The sequence below is a fragment of the Miniopterus natalensis genome, chromosome 1, assembly GCF_054644295.1.
Source record: "Miniopterus natalensis isolate mMinNat1 chromosome 1, mMinNat1.hap1, whole genome shotgun sequence".
NCBI lineage: Eukaryota > Metazoa > Chordata > Mammalia > Chiroptera > Miniopteridae > Miniopterus > Miniopterus natalensis.
This window is the reverse complement of record NC_142081.1, coordinates 48442351-48465599: the sequence shown is the minus strand read 5'-3', so window position 1 is coordinate 48465599 and position 23249 is coordinate 48442351. Positions and strand designations below refer to the sequence as shown.

The 23249-nt window shown below is 40.9% G+C and overlaps 1 protein-coding gene and 1 pseudogene across 2 annotated transcripts in view; both read right to left on the bottom strand.

Annotated features, from left to right (window-relative positions):
- Nucleotides 1–19256, bottom strand: part of NEDD4 (NEDD4 E3 ubiquitin protein ligase) — a 106001-nt gene extending 86745 nt beyond the window's left edge. The window contains exons 1-4 of one of the 2 annotated variants that reach the window (XM_087821331.1): nt 19158–19256; nt 9768–9841; nt 2433–2511; nt 2296–2334 (exon numbers count right to left, since the gene is read on the bottom strand). In XM_087821331.1, coding sequence (XP_087677457.1) covers nt 2296–2334; nt 2433–2511; nt 9768–9841; nt 19158–19202 — 237 coding nt within the window. In that variant the 5' untranslated portion in view covers nt 19203–19256. Of the gene's footprint in view, nt 1–2295; nt 2335–2432; nt 2512–9767; nt 9842–18375; nt 18613–19157 lie in introns of those variants that run through there. The other variant, XM_087821333.1, reaches the window with a different exon arrangement.
- LOC107546545 (serine/threonine-protein phosphatase 2A 56 kDa regulatory subunit delta isoform pseudogene) lies at nt 6252–8059 on the bottom strand (annotated as a pseudogene).
- Nucleotides 19257–23249: the final 3993 nt, after the last annotated feature.

Sequence of the window (23249 nt, the reverse complement as noted above, 5' to 3'; positions counted from 1 at the left end):
CAGATAGGCTGTGGAGGAGGACTCTACCTGCAAGGTCAACCAAGAAATAGCCCCAGTCGCCTGCTGGTTCCTGGATACAAGGAGTCCAAAGTGCCCTCATGGCAGCTGTAGCCTGGTTTGATAGAATCCTTGCTATGTCCCCTGGAAAGTGTGCTCCCTTTGGGGACTTGACCTCTAACTCAACAGAGCCGAGTTCCAGGGAAGAGAAGCACATAGTCCTCCACTGGGTCTTTGGCAATAATGGTAAGTGGGGCCACTCCTAGTTCTACTCCTTTGTTGCTGGACCCACGTATACTTTCTGTTGCGAATATAGCCTCATATTGAGGTCTCTGGCTTAATGAATAAACTGGCAAAGTACTGACAGTACTTTGCCATCTTTGTAAAGCACTGCCTCCATATTGGTGCTTCAGTTGTGCCTTCAGTAGCTATTCCAGCTCTATGAGCTCCTGGATGGTGTGGCAGGTGCTGTGACCAATGGATCCCACGGTCAGGGACTCATTCTTGAACCTCCTTCTCTGTGAATTGGGTCCCCTGGAAGCATAAAATGTTGTGTGGATTTCTATCCCTATGGAACACGCCTTCTGTAAGCCCCCAGACAGTTACGCTGGCTGAGTTCCTGCAGATAGAAATGGCAAACCCATACCCAGAAGTAATTTGAGGACAAATTTCTGGCCCTTTCAGAATAGAACGGGTCCAATTTAGTAAACTTACCACAAAATGGCTATGGTCATGAGGGTTAAGGAATGGTGTGCAGTTATATCTTCTTATAAAGTCTTTGTCTGGTTTTGGTATCAGGCTAATGCTGACCTCATGAATTGAGACATGTTCCCTCCTACTCTATTTTCAGAAAGATGTTATATAGAATTGAAATTATTTATTTCTTAAATGTGTAGTAGAATTTAACAGAAAAACCATCTGGACCTGAAGTTTTCTTTGTTGGAAGATTTTTAACTTCAAATGCAATTTATTTAAAAGACAGGGCTTTCTTTATTTCAGGTAATTTATTTCTTCTTAGAATTTTGGTAGTATGTGTCTTTAAAGGACTTGGTCCATTTCATCTGTTACTGAATATGGGCACAGAGCTGTTCATACTACCTCGTATTATCCATTTAATGTCTATAGGTTCTAGAATGATGCTACTTTCTTTTTTTTTGTTTTTTTTTGTTAATCCTCACTTGAGGGTATTTTTTCCATTGTTTTTCAGAGAGAGTTGAAGGGAGGGACAGGGATAGAGAGAAACATCAACGATGAGAGAGAATCACTGACTGGCTGCCTCCTACACGCCCCCACTGGGGATCGAGCCCTCAACCAGGACATGTGCCCTGACAGGGAATTGAACCATGACCTCCTGATTCATAAGGTCAATGCTCAATCACTAAGCCACACCAGCTGCACTATTTCATTCTTTTCTACAGTTTCTATTTCTCTGCTGCGAACATCTATCTTATATTATAAAGAGTGTTTATCTATATTATAAAGAGTGTTTACCTTTATGTCATGGAGCCTGGTTATAATTGTTATAATAGCTGTTTTACAGGGTTTCACCGATAATTCCAATGTCTGGGTCATCTTGGGATTGTCATTTATTGACTGTCTTTTCTTCTGAGAATTGGTCAGATTTTCATGGTTTGTTGTATATAAAATAATTTTGGAGACATGTTGAGTATTATGTGGTGAAACTGGATCCTGCTAAAATCCTTAACAGCTTTACAGTTGTATATGGCATCAGGTTAAGGACTCTGACAGGTACGCATAGGAGACATTCTCAGTTTGAGGGCCCTCCTGAGGAGCCTGAAATACCTGCTGACTAGAGTCTGCTCTTATGGTATAGTGAGGCAGGGGGAAGGGGAAGGCAGGAATGTGCAGGAAGGGTGCAAAAGAAGAAATATATACACTTATTGGTAGTCCTTCATCATCTCTTGCCTGGATCAGTCTATATAATAAATCACTGGGGAGATGAAAATATTGCATCATCTTTAAGGGAAAACACTAAAATATTCTAAATTGGAATAAGACCACCATATAGTCTCTAAATCAGAATTCAATTAGAATAAAATAATTCCAGGTTTACAATCATCATTTACCCCTTCATTACCTTATATACATGGTTTTCATAATAAAATAAATGGTTACAGACCATGCCATCTTGGGAATACTTAGATTTAACTTTTTAAATTTTAAAAAATCTACACAAATTCTTACAAGATACATTTTAGAATATTATAAGTGAGAATTTATTCCAACCTTTTGAGAAAAATTTTTTTGCTGTTTTAATGACATAAAATGCATACTTACTTTGAATAATATTTCTTCATTCCACTTTGGATTCAAAGTCTAAAAGACAATAAACATAGTGTAACTAATTTTTTATATTTTGTCATATAAATTTAAAACAGTATATTAAAAGTGTTTTGAATCCTGCTAAGTCTGACCTTTTTAATGGTTTTCGTTTGCACACTTGTTAAAATTCCATTCATTGGGTCATATAACGTCACTCTCACATAAGGATCACTGTTAAAATTAAGAAAAAAATTAATTGTTGCTTATTCCCAAACTTAGTCAAACTATAAAAATCACAGAATTTTCCTTGTTAACAATTTCTACAATTACTTCCTATAATTAAAAGGTTCCCCATGCAACAGACTGACATATTTCAGAGGGAAGGGGGGAAGGTGCTGGAAAAGATTAACTAGAAAACATATGCATATATGCATAACCATGAATACAGACAATAGTGTGGCGAAGTCCAGGGGAGGGGGCTAGAGTGGGGTGGAGGGGGTCAATGGGGCGGTAAAAGAGGAACATCTGTTCTACTGTCAACAATGAAGATAAATTAAAAAAAAAAAGTAAGGTCTCCTTAGGTAGGGGTAATTATAGTAATTTTTGCATCTTGTTAAAAAGCTAAAATACCACGTTAGTGAAATAGAAAAGAATGACAAAGAAAACCTTTCAGTCCCAATTAAATGATTTCCAATCTTTTTAGATTTTTAAAATTTTGTTTGATTTTTTTATAATGTTCTTTCTTCTTTTGGATTAAGATGGTTAATTCAATGATTTTCAAGAACTAGCTCTGCAAGACCTCAGGTTGTTCCAAGTTATCTCATTGGTGTAAACTCTTTTTACAAAATAAAGGCAAAAAGCTTTAAGTGAAAAATAATTATGTCAATAACCCCTTTTACAAAGAGACATGGAGAAGGACACCTTGGCCAAAGTGGCTCAGTTGGCTGGAGAGTTGTCCCCTGAACCGAAGGGTCTTGGGTTGAGTTCCTGGTCAGGGAACACACATGGGTTGCAGGTTCCATCCCAGTCAGTGGGGGCACATGCAGGAGGCAACCAATCAGTTTCTTTCTCACATCAATGTTTCTCTCTCTCCCCCTTCCTCTCGCTCTAAAAAATTCAGTGAGAGAAAAAAAAAGAAATTGAGAAGGAAAATCAAGATTTTTGCCCATTTTGAATTGGCCTTATCATATTATTACTGAATTGTAAGAGGACTTTATATATTGTGAATTAAAGGCCTTTTTCAGATAATATGTTTTGAAAATTTTATTGATTGCTTCAAAGAACAAGTTTTTGATTTCAATGATTTTCCTGTCGTGTCCATCTCACCAATTTTTGCTTTATCCTTAATTCTTTTCATCCCTCTACTTACTTCAGAATTATTTGCTCTTCTTTTTCTAATTTCTTAAGATTAGAACTCCAATCATTCATCTAGGTCCTGCTCCTTTTCTAAGTTAAACATTTTAAAATTTTCCACTTTCCTCTAAATATTACTTTAGCTGCACCCTTCAAATTTTGATATTGCTGTATTTTCATTTTCATTCTGTTCAAAATGTTTTCTAATTTTTCTTGTGATTTCTTCTTCAACCTATAGATTATTTAGAAACATACTGTTTTATTTCCAAATACTTGGGATACCTTAATGAAAAATCTAGATGCCTTAATGTTATCGGTTTCTAACTTAATTCCAGTGTTATTAGAGAACATCCTGTATATAATTTCAGTGTTTCCAAAACTCCTGAGACTTGTCTTATTGCCCTACACATGGTCTATATTGGTGAATGCACCATGTACACTTGCAAAGAATGCAAAATCTGCAGTTGTTTTATGGCCCAACATATTATGGCAGACAGACTAGGGTAGCTCCTGTTATCTCCACATCCTAACGTTCATGCCCTTGTGGTACACTCCTCTTAAATATGGGAAGGACCTATGAATTCTAACCAATACATTACAGAAAAAAATGACAAAATGTATGTGATTGCATAAGATTGTAGCCCATCTTGCCAGGAGACTCTCTCCTTTGCCAGCTCAGGAGAGGCAGGCTGCTAGCTCCTGAGCTGCCATATGAAGAAGGCCATGTGGCAAGGAACTCAGGGTGGCCTCTGGCTGACAGCCAGCAAAAAACTGAAACCCTGCAAGGAAATGAATGCTGTCAACCACCACATAAGCTGGGAAGTGGATCCTTCCCAAAACAAGGCGCAGCTGAGGCCATAGTCTGGCCAATACCTTGATTGAAGCTTTGTAAGACCAAGAACCAGAGGACTTAGCTAAACCTTACAGAACCTTCTAACCCACAAAAAGTATGAGTTAATAAGTGTGTGTTCTTTTAAGCTGCTAAGTTTGTGGTTATCATAATTGTGCAGTAATAGATAAATAACAAATGTATGGACTATGTTGGTGTATGTACCATGTGCACTTGGAAAGAATGTTTTTTAGGTCAAAGTTGTACATAATACTGCTTAAATTTATGTTTTTGTTGATTTTTTTAATCTACTTGTTTCATCAGTCACTGAGAGAGGCGTTAATGTCTCCAATTATGACTGTGGAATTATTTGTTTGTTCCTTTAATTCTGCCCAGTTTTGCTTCATATACAGCGTGTCCTGAAAAAATGTCTACACACTTTTTCCTGATAGCTCAATTGTTTTCTTTCTTTACAGATTTAACCCATTGGAATAAATAATTATTCAGAGTGTATATACATTGTTTGCAACACCTTACATTTACAACTTCTGTTAATAGGCACATACGAATTTATCATTTTTATATCTTCAAAATAAATTTATTATTTTATTGTTATGAAACATCTGCAAAAAAAATGTTGTGCTGGAATATATTTTATCAGATATTAAAATATCTACTTCACTCTTTTTACACTAACTGTCTACATGGCAAATTTCTTTGTATTCACTGTATTTCAACTTAGTTGTGTTTGTATTTTAAACGTGTCTTTTATAGACAGCACACAATTGAGCCTTGATTTTTAATCCATTAGAACACCCTCTGCCTCATATTTACCTTAGTCCATTAATTTTTTCTTCTTCTCAGAGACCCACTTCATTCAGCTCTGTACATATGGAGACATCGGCCCAAGCCCAACCCACCTTAGCATGTATCACTCTGGGGAATAAAGCATCCTATGTGCACAGCCAGAAGCTGCACCGCCTGCGCCCTGGAACCCGGGTCTGGCCCTCCTAAGTCCCTTGCCCCTCCACAGTGCCTGAAAGGGACATGTGAGGGCCTGCTCAGCATTAGCACAAACAAGGAAATAAATAGATGTTGGGGGAGCCATGCTTAGGACACTGCTCCCTGCTTCGTTCCTCCTAGCTTGGGAGCCAACAGCACAGCAAAGCAGTCAGCCCCGGGTGGTCCCTTCCATGTCTGCGATCCCAGGGCTGCTCCTCACCAAAGGGACACAGTTTAGGGCGTGTGCCCATACCGTTCTCCTGATCCATCTGGGCCCTTTGTTCATCACCTATTGTCCATAGCCTAGTAATCTGTTTTGATCTCCCACATGGTGAATAATACAGCCCCCTCGGGCCACACACTGCTGGAGTAGGGGCCTCTTTATGCTGTTGAGGGCGGCACCCCTCCAGCTACTGACTCCTGGGGCCAATGGGGCTTGACATAACTTTGGTGAGAATAATCTGCTCCCTGTGTGCCTCTGCAGAGGAGGGAGGGAAGGAAGGACCCCTGGAATTCAAATGAGGATGAAGGGAAGAAGAGAGGAGCATGTTTTCCTGCGTGTATTTCTCAGAGCTGCCTCAGGTGGCTGCGGGGTTAGGAGCACGAGGGGGACAGGCATCTCCAATTGTCTGAGATCTAAGCATCTCTGTACTGAGCGCGTTTGTTACAGCCACAGGGAGGCGTGAACACATTCTGGAGAGAAGGGGGACCACCCACTGTGTGTTCCTGTTTCAAGTGCTGCATCACCCTCCCCTGAGTAACTAGAGAGACACTGCCTTGTCCCAAGTCAGCAGGTGGGGGGTGGAGGGTGGAGGACTGGGGCATCGTCCCAGGGCTGAGTGGACTGTGGCCCTGTGATCATCTCCTTGGCGCTGTGGGTCTTTGGCTAGAACTTGAGATGTCCCACAATCACCGGCTCAGTGAGACTGCTCTCCTTCCCCAGGAATTGTACCACTCAGTATGCCAGCTGAGGGTCTCAGCATAGACACTCAGGGACCTGACCTTGTGCAGGGGAAGAAGTTCATGGATAAGGAACATCTTGTGCCCTTCCTTAAGGGGCAAGGCAAAGCCCTTGATGCTGCTGCCCAGGATCTCCAGGAGCTCGACAGTCCCATTGTGATGCTCTGTCTCATAGATGAAACTGTAGATGTGGCTGATGTGCTGCGCATAGGCCAGGAGCCCCAGAAACTGGCCATGGATTCGATGCAAGATGGTCTTGAGGAAGGCCCACTCTCGAGGATCCTCACTGTCAAAACAGGTCCAGGAGAGCAAAGACAAACTTCTGGTCAAGGTACTTCTTGGCTATGTTTGGCTGGAAATCAGGAGACTCAAGGAACCTTAGAAGAAACTCATACACGAGCTGGAGATGTGCCAGGCAGCTTCCCGGATGGGCTCATCTCCCTCTGGGTCAAACAGGCCCCAGTGGGATTTGATGAAGGTGTCGGTGTCTGGAAGAGGTTCGGTGAAAACACGGTGACAGCCTCGGGCCTCCATGAGAACACTGCCGCTATGGGTGATGCACTCCACTGTTTCCTGAATCCCATCTCCTTCACCTCCTTGAACCTGAGGTCACTGCGTGGGTCGGACACAAAACCAAAGAGGGCGCAGCACTGGAGAAGCTTCTGGATGAACAGCTCCTCCGGCTCCTGGGTTGGCGAATCTTTCAGGGCAGGAAGCTTCTGCAACTCCCAGTACTGAAATGGACGCAGGAGGAGCTTTGCCCTGGCTCCTTCTGGACATCCTGGGGCCCCCTGAGCACTTGGTTTTGCTGAGCTGCGCGGGGGCTCGTTTGCTGGACGCCCGCGGAGCCTGGGCCTGCGGCTGCGGCTGGGCCTCCTCAGCACTCTCGCCTCCACCCTCCTTGCCGCGCTGCTGGGCTTGGCCTGGCCCTTGGTAAGTTTGGGGGGCTCTTTCTCCTGTTTCAGTTTATAGGGTATCTCAGCTCGTCAGGTCCCCGCACAGGCTCCAGCTTCGCTCTGCCGCACTCTGCACACGCATGTCCGCCACCTAGGCGCAGCGCCCCATTAATGTTTAATGTAATTATTGATAGGATTAGACTTATGTCTACCAATTGGTGGGTTTTTTTCTATTCTTCCCCTTCCCCCTTTATTCTTTTTTTGATCGTTTGTCCTATCCTCGCTTTTTAACTGTTTATGTGTTGTTGTCTTTTCAGGAATTTCATTTTGAGCTGTCTATTATCTATAATTCTTTACAGTATGTTTAGTAGTTTATCTAGGTATTACAATATACACCCTTAATTTTTTTTATTCCACTTACACATAATACTGTACCACTCTAGTAAATGGGTCCATAACTCACACCTACCCTTGTCCTTTATGCTAAAATTGTTATATATATTCCACCTACATATATAAATCCCGCAAGACAATGTTATGATTTTAGCAGGCTTAAGTTTCAGTCTTAAAAGTTTTCATGAAAACAACAAAAAAGTCTTTTGAATCCTCCCAGATATTTACCATTTCTGCTGAGTTTCCATTGCCTGTTCTTTTTACCTGAAAAACTTCCTTTAGCTTTTCTCATAGTGCCAATGACAGTCTCATAGTTTTCTTCTACCTGAAAATGGTATTTTGTCATCATCCTGAAGGATACTTTCACTGACTATAGAATTCTGGATTTGACAGTTGTGATTTCATTGTTTCATTTCCCTCTGGCCTCCATAGTTTGTGAGCAGTGAGTGCTGACCTGAATTGCAGCTCCTGTTTATGGAACATGTCATTTTCTTCTCTGTCTTCTGTCAGGGTTTTTATTTATACTTGGCTTTCAATAGTTTGACACTATGTGCCTCAGTATGTTCTTAGTGTTTATCCTGCTTGGTATTTTTTATATATTTGTATCTTTCATCGAGTTTGGAAAAATTGGCCATTATTTCTTCAAAAAATGTTCTGCCTCATTCTTTCTCTCTCCTCTATTTCTAATTTCATGTATGTTAGACTGTTTAACATGATTTAACAAGTTCCTGAGGCTCTATCCATTTAAAAAATTTTTTCCATCTTAGTCTCATTTTCTCATTGGGAAATATTTTCTATTGACCTATCCTTAAGTCTTCCTCATCTCCATTCTGCTGTTGATTCCACCCAAGAATTTTAATTTCAAACATTCTATGTTTTAATTCTAGAATTTTCACTTTTGATAGTTTCTCTTTCATTCCTGAGATTTCCAATCTTTTGATTTTTTTTTTTGTGAGTATATTTTACTTTCTCTACTGAGAATGTGTTCCATTTTCCTGGTTCTTTATGGATCATACTATTTTGGATTATATTCTGGACATTATAAATGTTAAATTGTGGAGACTCTGGATTCTGCAATTTTTCTCTGATGAGTACTTGTTTTATTTTATCATGCAATTAATTATCTTATTTGAACAAGAACCACAAACCCTTTTCCCTGGGCAGTAACTCTGGTCTCTTTTCATATCTTTTGTCTTTAGCTGAGTTGCTCTGAATCTACTTCAGATGTGTGATTCACGGTCAGCAAGAGATGTTAGTAGATGAGTTTGAGATTCTCCTCTCCAGTTCTTTCCCTTCCAAAATCCCTACCACTGCCATGCCTTTTTTCAGATGAAGTCTTCTGGTTTCCTGGGCCATGAAGACTACAATTTTTCCAGGTGCTAATTACACTTGGCCTCAAACTAATTCATAAAATTGGGAACTCACTTAGTACAACTTCCCGCCTCCATTCATGGACTCGCCACTAGATTCTGCCTGCTACGTTCACTCTCCACTGCCTTCAGGTTGCTGCTTTTTGTGTTCTGTTCAGAGTTTATGGTTGTTATCTGCTAAAGAATTAGTCTGTTACAATCTTATTGAGGCTCAGAAGCAGAAATCATAAATGTATCTTATGAGTTATATCTTTGTCTAATTTCACAAATTCAGTAATTCAGACATCAAGGAGTTTGGCAAACCACCAATTATAAATATTACTATTCTACCTGGAACAACAATTTAATAATAAAATATATATATTTAAGAATAGTTTATTGATTCTTAGAGAGAGAGGAAGGGAGAGGAGAGAAACATTGATGTGAGAGGGTAACATTGATCGGCTGCGTCCTGCATACCCCGCACTGGGGATCGAGCCCTCAACCCAGGTATGTTCCCTGACCCTGACTGGAAACTGAACCAGCAACCTTTGGTGCATGGGAGGACACCCAACCAACTGAGCCACACCGGCCAGAGCAATAATAATATTATTCAATGTTTCATCTAATCAAAGTTTAGAAAAATTCATTTAAAAAGTGCAAATTTTAATATTACAACCCAAATTAATATACTTATATACTTACCTAGATCCCAAGATATCCTTCTTCGCAAGGCCTATTCCAGCTATAACTTTCACCCTCACAATTCGAACATTTTCCTAAAATACAAAAATGTATATTTTATTTTCATGTACTTTATAACTTATCTAAGACACAGTCCTTCAAATATATATATCAAATACAATAAACAGGTTATTAAAATTAATTGGAGGAATCTTTTTCAACAATTAATTTCATTAAAAGCTATAAAAAAAATTAAAAACTATTTGTTATTTGTAGATGATTTGATTATCCAAAAAGAAAAGCCAGAAAAACTAAAGTCAAATTATTGCATGAAGAATTTATCATTCCTTCCAAGAAAATCTATAGCTAAGTTATTAAAACTAGTATGAATTTACCATTGTTGCTATGTATACAATAACACAAATCAAGAGTTCATAATCATTTGTAATAACTGTTTAGGATACTAATTATTTTTATAGCCCCATTCAATAGATTATGTATTAAATAAAACTAATATATTGATACTATAATATATCAAATATTAAATATTTTGGGTATCATAATACTATTATGAGGTTTTATATACTAATGTCTTAGTTTCAAGATATACATATTGAAATATTTAGGGATAAAGTATAATCAGTCTCCAACATACTCAAATGGCTCAGCAAATAAAAAGCTGAAAGTGAGTGTGAGTGTATGTGTGTGTGTGTGTGTGTATGTGTGTGTGTATATGTGAGTGGACAAAGGGAATAAGCAAAATGCTATCAATTTGATGGGTATCATTATGCTACTCTTCAACTGTCCTTTAGATGTGAAATTTTTCAAAATTAAAAGGTGGGTAAGAAAATATTATAACACAGAATGCATATTTTTTAAAATTCCCAATTAAACAAAACTGTTAGACACAAAGAAATAAAAATAAAAATCTTTTAAAACTCTATGGATAAAATTATTTCTTAAATTATTGAACATAAAGAAGACTTAAATTTAAAAATTCACTATGTTCACAGATGAAAATAATTAATATTGTCTGTTTACTCCAACGTAACGGATAAACTGAATTCAGTTTCAACTCTCCCCTTGGATTTTTTTCATGGGTCTTAACCAATGATTCTGAAATTCATAGGGCGGCATAAAAATGAGCAGAGAAGTAAACAATAATATACAATCACTACCTTATACTGTATATAAACCTAAGTTCCAGGTTCATTCAAGTGTAAAAGTGAAAAATAAAACTTCAAAATTTTTATAAGAAGTTTAAGAATAAGAATTTTAAAAACTACAAACCCTCATAGGAAAAGTTGTTAGATTTTACACTAACAACTTTTGTATGAGGAAAGATGCCTGAGCAAAATGAAAAGGCAAGGGGACAGATAGGGTGAAAGTGTCTAAAATATGTACCACTGACAAATTATGATTATCCAGAATATATAAACGATTTCTAAAAACCAATAAGTGAAATATAAACAACCTAATACAAGAAGTCAAAGAGAATGGCCAGTAAACACATGAAAAGATCCTCAATCTCACCAGTCATCAGAGAGAACTCTAATACACTGTTGGTGGAAGTGTAAGTTGAAGAATCATTTTTAAGAGATATTTGGTAACATCCACTTTTAGATACATCCCCTACACAAACTCTGACTCATGTATTCAAGGACATCAGTACAAAAGTATTCACAGTAGGTAGCAGTTATAAGATCAAAAAAATATTAAATAAATGTTGCCCAACTGATACCAACCTGATTCTATTCTAAAATTAACCCACCTCTAATAGTCATATTCCCTTCTGGGGAGAGGTCTGGGTGGGAGAAAATATATATATTATAGAGTATTTATTTCAATCTTCTTCCATTTCTAAATACTTACAACCACCATTCCTGAAGGTTTCACTGAAAAAAATATAATTGAAATATTCTATTAACTCTAAAACTCAGATGATAAATTCAGATAGCACAAAAATCCTTTAACTAGAGATGCTAGATAAAATATAACTTCCTCTATCCCAATTAAAGCTTAATACACAGCTGATCTTATAAGAAAGGAAGTCTTCAGGTATCAGAAATAAAGACAGAATTGAAAACCGGAGAAGAAAATGTAAACTGAAATTTCAGTTTTCTACAGGGATTGGCTGGCAAAAATCTGAAGAGGTTTTCAGATTACCTTTTTTTCCTGGAAAGTCACTGAATAAATAGAGCCATGAACGTATTCTATGGGCCCCAACAGCCAAATTCTCACTATACCATTTGACTGGGAAGTGGCTATACTTTATTAAACAAGGTACTAATTCCAAGACTGAATTCTGAAAATTAGATATATTTTTTGTGATGACTTAATTAATAATACAAACTTTTTCCAGTATATGATTGTCTAACCATTGCTATGCTGTACACCTGAAACTAACACAAGATAATATTGAATGCAAAAAGAAGTGCCATCAGCAAATAATGTGTGTTATTTGATAATCTTAGCTTTCCTAAGTGCAGACAAGTGTTTATAATTTGTACATGAACTTGAGGAAAGAGGTCATCATACCCCTCTAAGAAAATTAAGCGATTCTTGTGGAGCCTCTACGGAAACTATCCCCCAGAAGTCTCCAAAGGAAAAATATAACAAGCATTAATTAAAAACAATTCCAGGAAATGATAAACTTCTGACAGTTTAACTTTTCAACTTTCTCCTTGCACTTCCCATCACAAAAATCGGAACCAGCTATATTAGATGTTGTAGTTACTTGATATGAAATATTTAATGTCACTCTTTCCCTTAAACTATAAGTTCAGCAAAATCTGTAATTCATCATTATAACCTCATGACTCAACCCAAATGCCTTACACATAAGTGTTCAAGAAATATTTGTTAAGCAAATATGAAATTCAGTTATTTCAGAGGTCCACTGAAAAGCTGTAATGACAAAAAAAGACAGAAGATATGGAAGAAAGAACATGAAAACAATCACAAGTTAATTTTGCTCATGTTCCACTCGTCTTTCTGAGAAAGAATTTCTTCTGTTAAATTCTTTTATTTGGGCAGCTATGTACAGCAGCACAGTGGAAAGACCAAGTCTTTGGTACTAAAGAGATCAGGTTTTCAGTCCCAGACCTGCTCCCTACCAGGAATAAGTCCCTGAGCAAATCACAACCTCAGATTCCCTATCTGTAAGGTGGGAATAACACTATCTATCTTTGCAAGATTGTTGTGATGATCACAGCTAAAGTATGAGAACACGTAACCTGGCACCTGGCATATAGCAAGTGTTCAATTAAAGGCAGCTATGATTATATTTTGGTTGAGTCTTTTACCCTGAAGGAGAATATTTATATTAAAGCATCTTTATGCACTGACATGATTGTTTGTTCACACTACTCTCTTCACTGCTCCAACATGTCTTGCATCCATGGAAACCAGACATTTGGTCAGGGCATGAGGTTACAACATTGGACTACAGACATATTATTCCTCAGGACTTTCAGAAAAGTATTATCAAAACCTTTTTGCATTTGTTTGTACTGTGTGTTTTCCCCTGCATTTATTTCCAGACTTCTCCTACCTTCTCCATTCATTTATCCTCTTAAAACTGTGATAGGATTGGCAAGGGACCTGCACTAAATAGAAGCTTCAAGGAGAGAAAGGCCAGTAACACCCACTGCCATAGAATTCAGTAGAATAGTGGGATTTGCGATTCAAATCAGCAATCTTACATGTCTGGCAGAATATTCCTAATGCTAGATATAGCTAGAGGATGGGAGAATCAACTGATTTAAATATCCTGTTCTGAAGGATGTCAAATACCTAGGCCGCTGACTCAGTAAGTGACAGGGCCAGAATTCTAACCTAGTCAGATTCCATTTTCTATACCCCTGCTTATCCTAAATGATTTATTTATAAGGTGCCTTCAAGATTCTATTCCTATGTGATATATGAATTGCTAGCTCTGTGTGTGTGTGTGTGTGTGTGTGTGTGTGTGTGAGAATTTATAAACTCTTTCCTCATCTTCTCTTTCTGGTGCAGAGGAGTCAACAGCAGGCCTACCTGAGGCAGAGTTTGGGGGCCGGGGTAGTTACAGGGAGGTGCATAACTCTCCAGCCCGGGGCACTGCGGGGAGGAGGGAGGTGCCATACAGAGATGCTCAGTAACGTACCCACTGGCATGGGACACAGAGGAGGAAGGTGTTGCACAGAGATGTAACAGCAGGACTCCCACTGGAGCAGAAAGTGGGGTGCACAAGTGGCAGAGGAGATGCCTGCACAGTTAGAAAATTAGTTACACCAAAAACATAGGTAAATGGATTGAGCACATAATATGAGGATAATGAAAGTCAGAATTTTCAGTTAGAGAAGGTACTTAGGGCTACAAAGAACCCTGAGATATCAGATTTGAATTGGAGAAATTGGCATGAATTAATGGTTTTTAACTATCTGTATACAGACTGATATAGAAATAACTATAGATTTATGTGTGTACTTATATATGCCTATGTGTGTAGTGCGTCGGCGCACGCACACACGCGCGTACACACACACACACACACTTCTTAATTCTGTTTCCTGAAATGGCTGAAGAGCAATGACATGCAGTAGCAATGAGCACACTGATCACTCAGATCTTGGCTTCTAAAAAACATTTCCTACCAAATGGAACCAGTGTTCTTAAGAGAAATGACAAATTCCAGACAGCACTGGGTGAGACTAAATACAAGAGGAGCTTGGAACATCTGCCAGAAAAAAAAATGAAATGTTCAAAGAATGATGGAGACATGTCACAATGACCTAAGAGCCTCCTTGAAAGGACTTCCACTAGCCAACCTGGATTAATCTGAGCAACAAAATAGTTAATGACAGTAATTAATTACAACCCAATGAATAAGGTGGGATTCTACAAGTCCATGCTGATATAAAAAAAAAAGAATAAGTAAGTGAAGAGACAAGGAAAGCCCTTCTTACACAAAATGCCAATTAATAAAGATGGAAATTAAAAAATAGTGGTGTTTGGTTCTGGTGGACATCATCAATGGATGCTAAAACTGGTGGATGGAGGTCTGATGAATGAGAAATAAGATACGAGCATAATCTCTGAATATGTCCTGACAAAATACTAGCCAATTATTAAAAAGGGAGATGGTAACATTACAAAAAAGAAACCTGGTAGACACCAAAATGACCAAGTGATCAAGGTTACCATCAACAGCAACGGGACAAGTCAATATCATGTACTCCTTGACGTGGTGCACTGAGAACACAGCAGCAGCTCTGTGATTCTTGCCAAAAAAGCAGGACCTTCATGTGATCACGAGGAAACAGTAAGCAGACCCAGGCTGAGGAACATCCTACAGGTTGTCCAGCCTATACTCCTTAAAACTACTAAGGACAAGAAAGACTGAGGAACTTGCACAGATGAGACACTTCAAATATATGACAAGTACACGCACCATATGTTCCTCAATGTGATCTTGGATCAGAAAGGAAAAAAGAGAAATCATTAGAACGCTTGTCAAAGATTGAATGGGATCTGTGGATTGCATGGTAGTGTATCAATGTCGACTTCCTGGTTTTAGAGGGCTGGATGGTTGTTACGTAGGAAAGTATTGCTGTTTCAGGAAAATACATTCTAAAGTATTTAGAGGTGATAGGGCATTATATCTGCAGCTTGCCCTGAAATGGTTCAGAAAAAGACCAATGAAAATGGCAAAAAATGGAGCCACTGTGGTAAAATGTCAGCAGCTGGAAAATCTGAATCAGGAGGATTTGGAGCTCTTCATACTGTACTTCCAAACTTTCTGTTGGTTTAAAATAATTAAAGAGCAAATTGTTACAAAGAAACTATATTTATGCACTTCTTTGATCCCATGGGAACCCATGAAAAATACTTTAGGATGATGCTGGAATTAAAGAGTTGCAAAAAAGCAGTAATGGCATAAACAATACATGAAAGATTGGGCTAAACACTGACGCAGCTGCTGCTTCAACTGTGCTTCTCCTTCTCTGTGCGCAGTGAATAAAGGTTTGGGAACTGTGTTCCCAGGCTGAGTATAATGCCAATGCAGGCAGATCTGCTTCTGCTCAGCATTAGTGGGTCTAGAGGTGTCAGAACATGCACGTGTTAGTTATCCCGCTGCTAATGCATTGTGGCAGCTGACACCACCAAAGGCACCCATTCCTCTGTGTGTGGGAATTGTGGAATGGACACTCTCAGCTCTTTCCCCTTTATTTCTTTCCAGAGGACATGAAAATACCTCAGTACTGGCCCACCCAGGAACCTGCCACTTCTGCCCCAGTCAGAAAAGTAGGTGATCAGCTTTCACAGACCTGCTGACTTTAAGAACACACCCAATCAAGACATCAGGAAGTCACCACCACCAACCCTCTACTTGCAGTTTCCTATCAATACCCACAAGCCAGTATTACCAGATACCAGAACACTTTTGCAGAAAAACTCATGTCTACATGACAATGTTTGTCAGCAGAAAAACCAACAGCCCCCCACACACGAAAAAACAACCACCCCACAACAAGAAGTTATGCTGTACTTATTTCCACCTTCCAAATCTCAAGTGCGTGCACCTCATGAGGAAGCCTATTTCACAACCTATTTCCAGAATGCTAAGGGCAAGAGAGTCTGGGAAACACGGTGTTTAGCTTTCCGGCCTCTGCATAACAGGGAAGTCCGCTGGCACGAGGTTGGAAGGGATGCTGATTTCCAGTCCCCAATCCTCCACACTCCTCCTCCCCAAAGATCTATGGCAGTTATCTTCTGTTAACTTCAGGACGCTGTCCGAGCAAATTTGGTAGAAATTATATTACATGACTTCCTTAGTTTGTTATGCTCTAATGGCAAAATTCTGCTTGTGGAGCCAGGACCATCTCTTACCGAAAGACACAAGTCGGAGAAGAGCTAAAACTCGTGGAAAAGTGAGAGGCATTATGAGCTACACTTCAGCAGACTTCAATACTAATATGCTCACGGTGTGACAAAGTGGCTATTCAGTACATACTGGTTAAGTTACAGTTCTCTCGCTAGCTTCTACCCCATGTCTATTCATCTTTCTCCTTGTTTCAGTTTCAAATTTAAAATAAGAATCATCTTTCTTTTTTGGCTGTAATAGAAGAAGCTACCTTACTTTTAATCAACAGCAGAGGGCTGCCTATTCCCAGACTAGTCTGAGTTTTAGACAATGACATAGCTACATAGTTTTTCTTTTTTAAAAATAGGGAGGGGGAGGCTTTTCTAAGCCCTCTTTCATTTTTGTGATGGAGCAGAAAATAAATGGCAAATGATAGTGATGAGATGGCAACCTCTACCAGAAAACAAGCGATTTCTCTCTCTTTCCCAACAGACTGTGAGCTCTTCAGAGGCGGACACTGTTGTTTCTCTCTGAATCCCTGGTGCCTAGCAAACTGCGTGAAACAGAACAGACAGTCAATAAATGTTGAATGAATAACCTACATTACAATGGAAGAAGTGGAAGACAACACCACCATCATGTCTTTTATCTTCCTGTCTCATTCTCTTTCTCAATGTGGACAAAGTGGACAGGGGGAGCTGGAAGAAAATTTGGGTCATGTGACTGACAACCAGACCCCCATCACACAAATTAGAGTGGGCCCCATGCCATGAAACTTCCCAGAAGTACGAATCCTTCAGCAAGTTCAGGAAAGCCTCATTTCAAAGGGTGGAGTTTCTGGCCTTTAGCCCCAGTTGCTTAATGACCACCCACTAACTGCCACAAGTCATTTCATCTCAGCTGGGCAGAGGGTGATGTGAGAAGCAGATAACTGTAAACACAGATCCTGTCTGTACCAAGGGGGAGAGAAGTGAATGATACCTTTGGCAATGTTCTGTCTATGATCAATTGGCTCTGCTGGGAGTGGAATGAGAAATCTGGAACAGCAGGGCCTATATCTGAGTAACAACAAACACAACAACAACAACAACAACAACAGAGAAAGGAAGTCCAAGGCCAGCCAGATTGCGCTGGATGCCAGCTTGAGGTTATCAGCATTGGACAGCTTGTAGCAAGGAAATCTGATAAGAAGAAAGCTATTGTAGGGTCAACACTGCATTACTTTCCTCTGATCTCTTCTACAGAACATTAGCTGGATATTATCTTTAGCTAAACATACTGAGTGTTGCTTCCAAGGGACTACCAAGCTGCCACCATCTGTCCACCACCCCTCTGCTTCTTTTCTAGTAGCAATCACTAAGAAATTAAAGTCTAAGCGCATTGCATAATCATTCTCCAAACACGCTGAGTTAACTTGCCCGCATCAACAAGTCGCCCACTGTTTATAAACAAAGGACTTTCAAGAGAAATGTAAAAGACATTTTGTAAAAGATGCTTAAAGATACCAAGTTACTGAGAGAAGGTACTATTACAGCACTGTTAGAAGGCATCTAAGCAATTAGGCTTAAAGATTTACAGTCCAGTGGGTCCAATCTTGAGAACAGAAACATGTGACAGTTAAGTCAATAAGAATGCTTAAATTTGACGGGTGTTTTTTCTCCAAACTGTTAAAGAAACTAAACAGTCTTTTCACTTCCCACCCACCTCATTTAAAACAGAACAACCCTTTCCAAATGACTTATTTTTAAGAAGCGTTAAGGCATAACCACCCTCAAGTTACTTAACTGAGAAGAGGCAGCTTTGCCTTCTCAAGTCGCAGAACTTCATTCTCAAAGGGAACAGCTATAGGACATCCTTTCATGTATGTATACTTTTTCAGGTCTGTTGTTTAAATATCAGTATAGACCGGTGAAACATAGCAGGAACTTTTCAACACGTGACACTAGTTGCTAAATATGAGGAGGAAAAGCGATCTGCCTGTTTCACCATCCCCGTCTCCAAAGAAGGTTAAAAAGGATTGCAGATGAAGAAGAAGAAAACCAAAACTGCTCATCACAATCCCCATGGACGTCCTCAGGACAAAAGTCCAAAGAACTGAGCCCAGCGGGCCTCTGCCAGAGTAGGCTAATCAACTGCGGGGATGCCCAGCTCCAGGGAAGCCCCCCCAGCTCCCGGGCCGGGCCGGGGTGGCAGGAAGGGGCCGGCCCGGGGCTGCGCGCCCCCGCGCCCCCGCGCGCCCCCGCGCCGCTCGCCGCCGAGCCCCCGCCGCAGCACTTCCTGAAGGAAACGGACTCGGAAGGCGGCGGCGCGGGGAGGACAGGGCTGTGGAGCCTAAGGGGTTTGCGGAGAGAATGCGGCTCCCTCCCGCGTGCCCCAGCCCCGGCCCGCGCGCGCCGGGTCGCCCCCCACCCCCCCCCAAGGTCCCACGGCGCCTCGCGCGTCCCCGGGGCGCGCGCGGAGGAAGCACGGGGCTGAGAGCCGACCCCCCTGGCCGCCGCCGCCTCCCCGGGTCTGGCAGCTAGGCAGCGCGATGGGAAGCCCGCCCCGCAACCCCGGGGCCCCCGCACCTCGTCCTCCTGGAGTCCGAACACCTCCACCGCGCAAGTTGCCATTTCCGTACGGTTCCTGCGAAGCGGCCGCGCTCACCCCGCCCAGGGAGTGGGAACTGGAGTGGGGAAGAGAGGAGGGAGGAGGCGGGAGGAATTGGAGGAAGAGGAGGCGGCGCTCCCACCGCGCCCGCAGCGCCTCCCCCGGCCGGTGGGCGCTAGTGGGCGAGGGCGCGCGGCGGCAGCGGGCCGGCTGCGCCTCCGCCGGCGGCGCGCGTGGCGGGGCTCCGGGCGTGGGGGGCGCGCCTGCCCCGGGCGTACCTTTCCCGGCGGGGAGGCTGGTGGCCGACGGACGCGGCTGCAGGAGCCATGCAGCCCCAGGGCACTGGGGCCCAGCCCGCGTCCGAGGCCTGGAGGACGCCAGCCCTTCTTCCCCTGGGAGACCGAGCTGCGGTCTTCCCCGCTCCAAGGCGCACTGGGTCCCCCCGGAGCGCGGCCCCTCACCAGGCGCTCGGGGCAGGGAGAGCTTCATCGCCGCCTCGCCATCGCCGCAAGCTGGCGGGCGAGGCTGTGCCTGGCCGCGTGCTCAGTCGGTTAGAGCGCCGTCCTTCCTATGGCCGAGCTTGCGGGTTCAGTCCCTGGTCAGAGCGCATACAAGAATCAAGCAGTGGGTGCATACATAAGTGCAACAGTAAATCACTCTCTCTCTCTCCTCTCGTGCCGCCTTGGGGGTGGGTCAACGCTGCGATTCCAGTGGAAGCTGGACCTTGGGAACTCCAGGGAAAGCCCAGCCTTGAGTGTGGCAGCAACTGCGGAAGCCTGAAGGGGTCGCATCAACCCTAGACTCGGGATCTGAAATTTTCTCCCCGTGGTTTGTAAACACCGGGGCAGTTCACAAGCTATTTCCTGTCGTGTGGTCTATAAAGACTCCCAATCGCGTCCGGCCTCCAGGCTTCTCCTCTAAACCTGCTTAGCCAAGCCTTGACCTTCAGCACCCCTGGAAGGCGGTGGACAAGGGGGGGGCGAATAAAATGAACGAGGACCTCCTGGGCTATGGAATAATTATGCTTATTTTACGGTCATGTCTAATGGGTTTTGTAGTTCCCTAAGCACAGGAGGACCCCCCACCACCAAATAAGCACTCATTGTCAGAATTAATATTGCCGTTTTTCTACAGTTGTAGAAATTTGCAGAACTCTAGAATCTCAAATCTAACTAATTTAAATGTTCTTTTAAGAAATTCAGAATAAACAGTTTAAAGGGCTGAAAGGTGGGAATGAGACTGTAGCCCATAATGTTGATTTGTTATGTAAGATTTTATCGTACTTTAATTATGTTTGGCAGGGTCCATTTCATTTATATGCTGTATCAGAATTCTATTAATACACAATCCAAATTTAATCATCTGTATTATAGGGGGAAAGAGGTGGCAATAAACAGGAGTGCAGAATTCCAGAATGGTCAGGAATTGTTGACTTAACTAAATTTAAAAAGCCATCACAGCATTAATTCCTTTGTTTTAGAAACTGTCACATACCCATGTTTTTTTAGTGGATTAGTAGTAAAATAATCTGAAAATATTCAGTATGTCCTTTTACTTTGGAAATAATACTTTTCCTTAATCTCTCTTTCTCTGATACACTTTTTTTTTTATGTTCACCTAAGGATATGGTTTTTTTTCATTGATTTTAGAAAGAGAGGAAAAGAGAGAGAGAGAAACAGCAACATGAAAGAGAAATTGATTGGTTGTCTCCCGTACGCGCCCCAACCGGGGACCTAACAACCACAGCCTAGGTATGTGCCCTGACCAGGAATTGAACCCACCACCTTTTGGTATATGCTCCAATCAACTGAGCCACCTGGCCAGGGCTCGATACACATTTTTATAATTAATTTTAAGCAGGACATTCATGTTATTTCGAGGCATAGTAACAAACAGGTATAGAAACACTTGCAGTAGTGCTAGGAAAAAGCATGCAATAAAATAACCAGAATCAGGGGTTTATAAAAAAGCATCAGCTGATATAGAACTGAGGATAATTTCCAATGCCACTGATTTTACTCATGACTTCTTATGCCTTCTGTCTGAACCTAAAATCATAACGAATTAAGCAGGCAGCCACTGATACACAATGACCTCTCTTTTCTGCTCTTAGCCCTTCGGCACCATTCTGTCGGTCGCAGAGGCTTAGGGCCTGTCTCCAGCAGGCCCTGGGTACTTCAGCTTTGCATCACTTTGCTGCCATTCCACTCAGTATGTGGTGGAGACTGTGGGTACTTTTGCAGAGCTTTCCACAGAAGCCTACCCAGGACATAGGTCACCTCTGCGCTTGAATTCCACAAGTCTAACTGGGGGTTCTGTCATTCTCCAACCTTGAGGGAAAACTCAGGTGCTCTAAGAGGCTCAGACCCTCTTCCTGGGGATAGTCGCTGAGTTCAGCACTGTCCAATAAAACTTTCTGCAACGAGGAAAATCATATATCTCCACTGTCAGTATGGCAGCCACTAGCTCACATAGCCATTGAGCACTATAAAATTCCTTATTTGCACTGCAAAGAAGAAATTTAAATGTAAATAGTCACTGTGGTTAGTGACTACCACATTAGACAACACAGAAACTGTGTCTAACAATGAAATGAACACTACGTATCCAACACCCACTATACAGAGAAGAATATTACCAACAACTGATGTGCTCCCTTCCTGCCCTCCTATTCCATCCCCTTTCCTCCCCACCAAAAATATCTATATTCTGAATTTGATGCTTACCATTTTCTTGGTTTTTTTTATTGTTTCATCTGACATATGTATTCTAAATAATATATTGTTCATTTTTGCCTCTTGGAACTTTATGTAAATGGAATCCGAAAGTGACTTGCATGTTTTACTCACCACTCGATGTGTGAGATTGATTCGTGTTGACATGGTTGTAGTCAACTTATTTTCACTGCTCTGTAATAATCCATGGAACGACTCTACCACAGGGAATCACGTTTCTGTTGTTGGCCATGAGGGTGTTTCCAGGGTTTTGTGGGGTTTTTTTGTTTGTTGTTTTGTTTTGTTTTTAAGACCTTTTATTATATGATTTAGCTCTTTCAAATGTTTGGGGCACGTTGTTTAGATAAATAACAGTGGTGTCTCTGCAATTTGATGATTGTTCAGAATTTGTACCAACTGAGATAAATGAGGGACTAGTGAGATTACTAAGCTTTACCCAAAGGTGCATTATATTCAAAGACAAATATCAGTTTGCAATTACGGCATTAAGAGACTGATCCATTATACTTTTTTTAAAAAAACAAAGTAAATTCTAAAAGTTTTTCCCCACTGTAACCCAAATAAAACATTGTGCTTCTTGTTTTAACTTTTTTCTCCGTGCCATGTTAAGAAGTTTAGATTTTACATTTCAATGATGAGAGACAAGGCTTCCTTTTTTCTTTTTGGACAATTTTTTTCTATTATTATTTTGTTATCTTATTGCAACTAGTGCTACTAAAAAGAGCCTTGTTTATAAAGTCTTTTTAAGAAACGCTTTGTTGTGCTGGCGGGTGTGGCTCAACTGGTTGAGTGTCATCTCATGCACCAAAAGGCTGCCAGTTCAATTCCTAGTCAGGGCACATGCCCGGCTTTGGCGTGTAGGAGGCAGCTGATTTGATGTTTCACTGTCACATCGATGTTTCTCTCTCCCTTTCCCTTCCTGTCTCTCTAAAAAATCAATAACAAATAAAAAAATCTTAAAAAAAAAATACCCTCCAAACTGACACATAAAATTAACCATCTCAGAGACATGACATATAAAAGCACCTGATAATACTGAACCTTATTGCTATGAAAGACATTGGGGCATTTGCTGAAACATGAATGTGTCTGAGGATTAGACAGATGTAATGTATCAATGTTAATTGCCAGGTTTTGATGATTATATTATGGTTATGTAGATGACTATGACCTTGTTTGTAAGAAGTATACACTAAAGTATTACAAAGTGAAGGGACAGCAAGTCAACAAAGTGCTCTCAAATGGTATGAGAAAAAAAAAATTTTTTTAACTATACCTTCAACTTTTCTGTAAGTTTGAAATTGTTTCAAATTTTAAAATAAAAAATGAAATTGT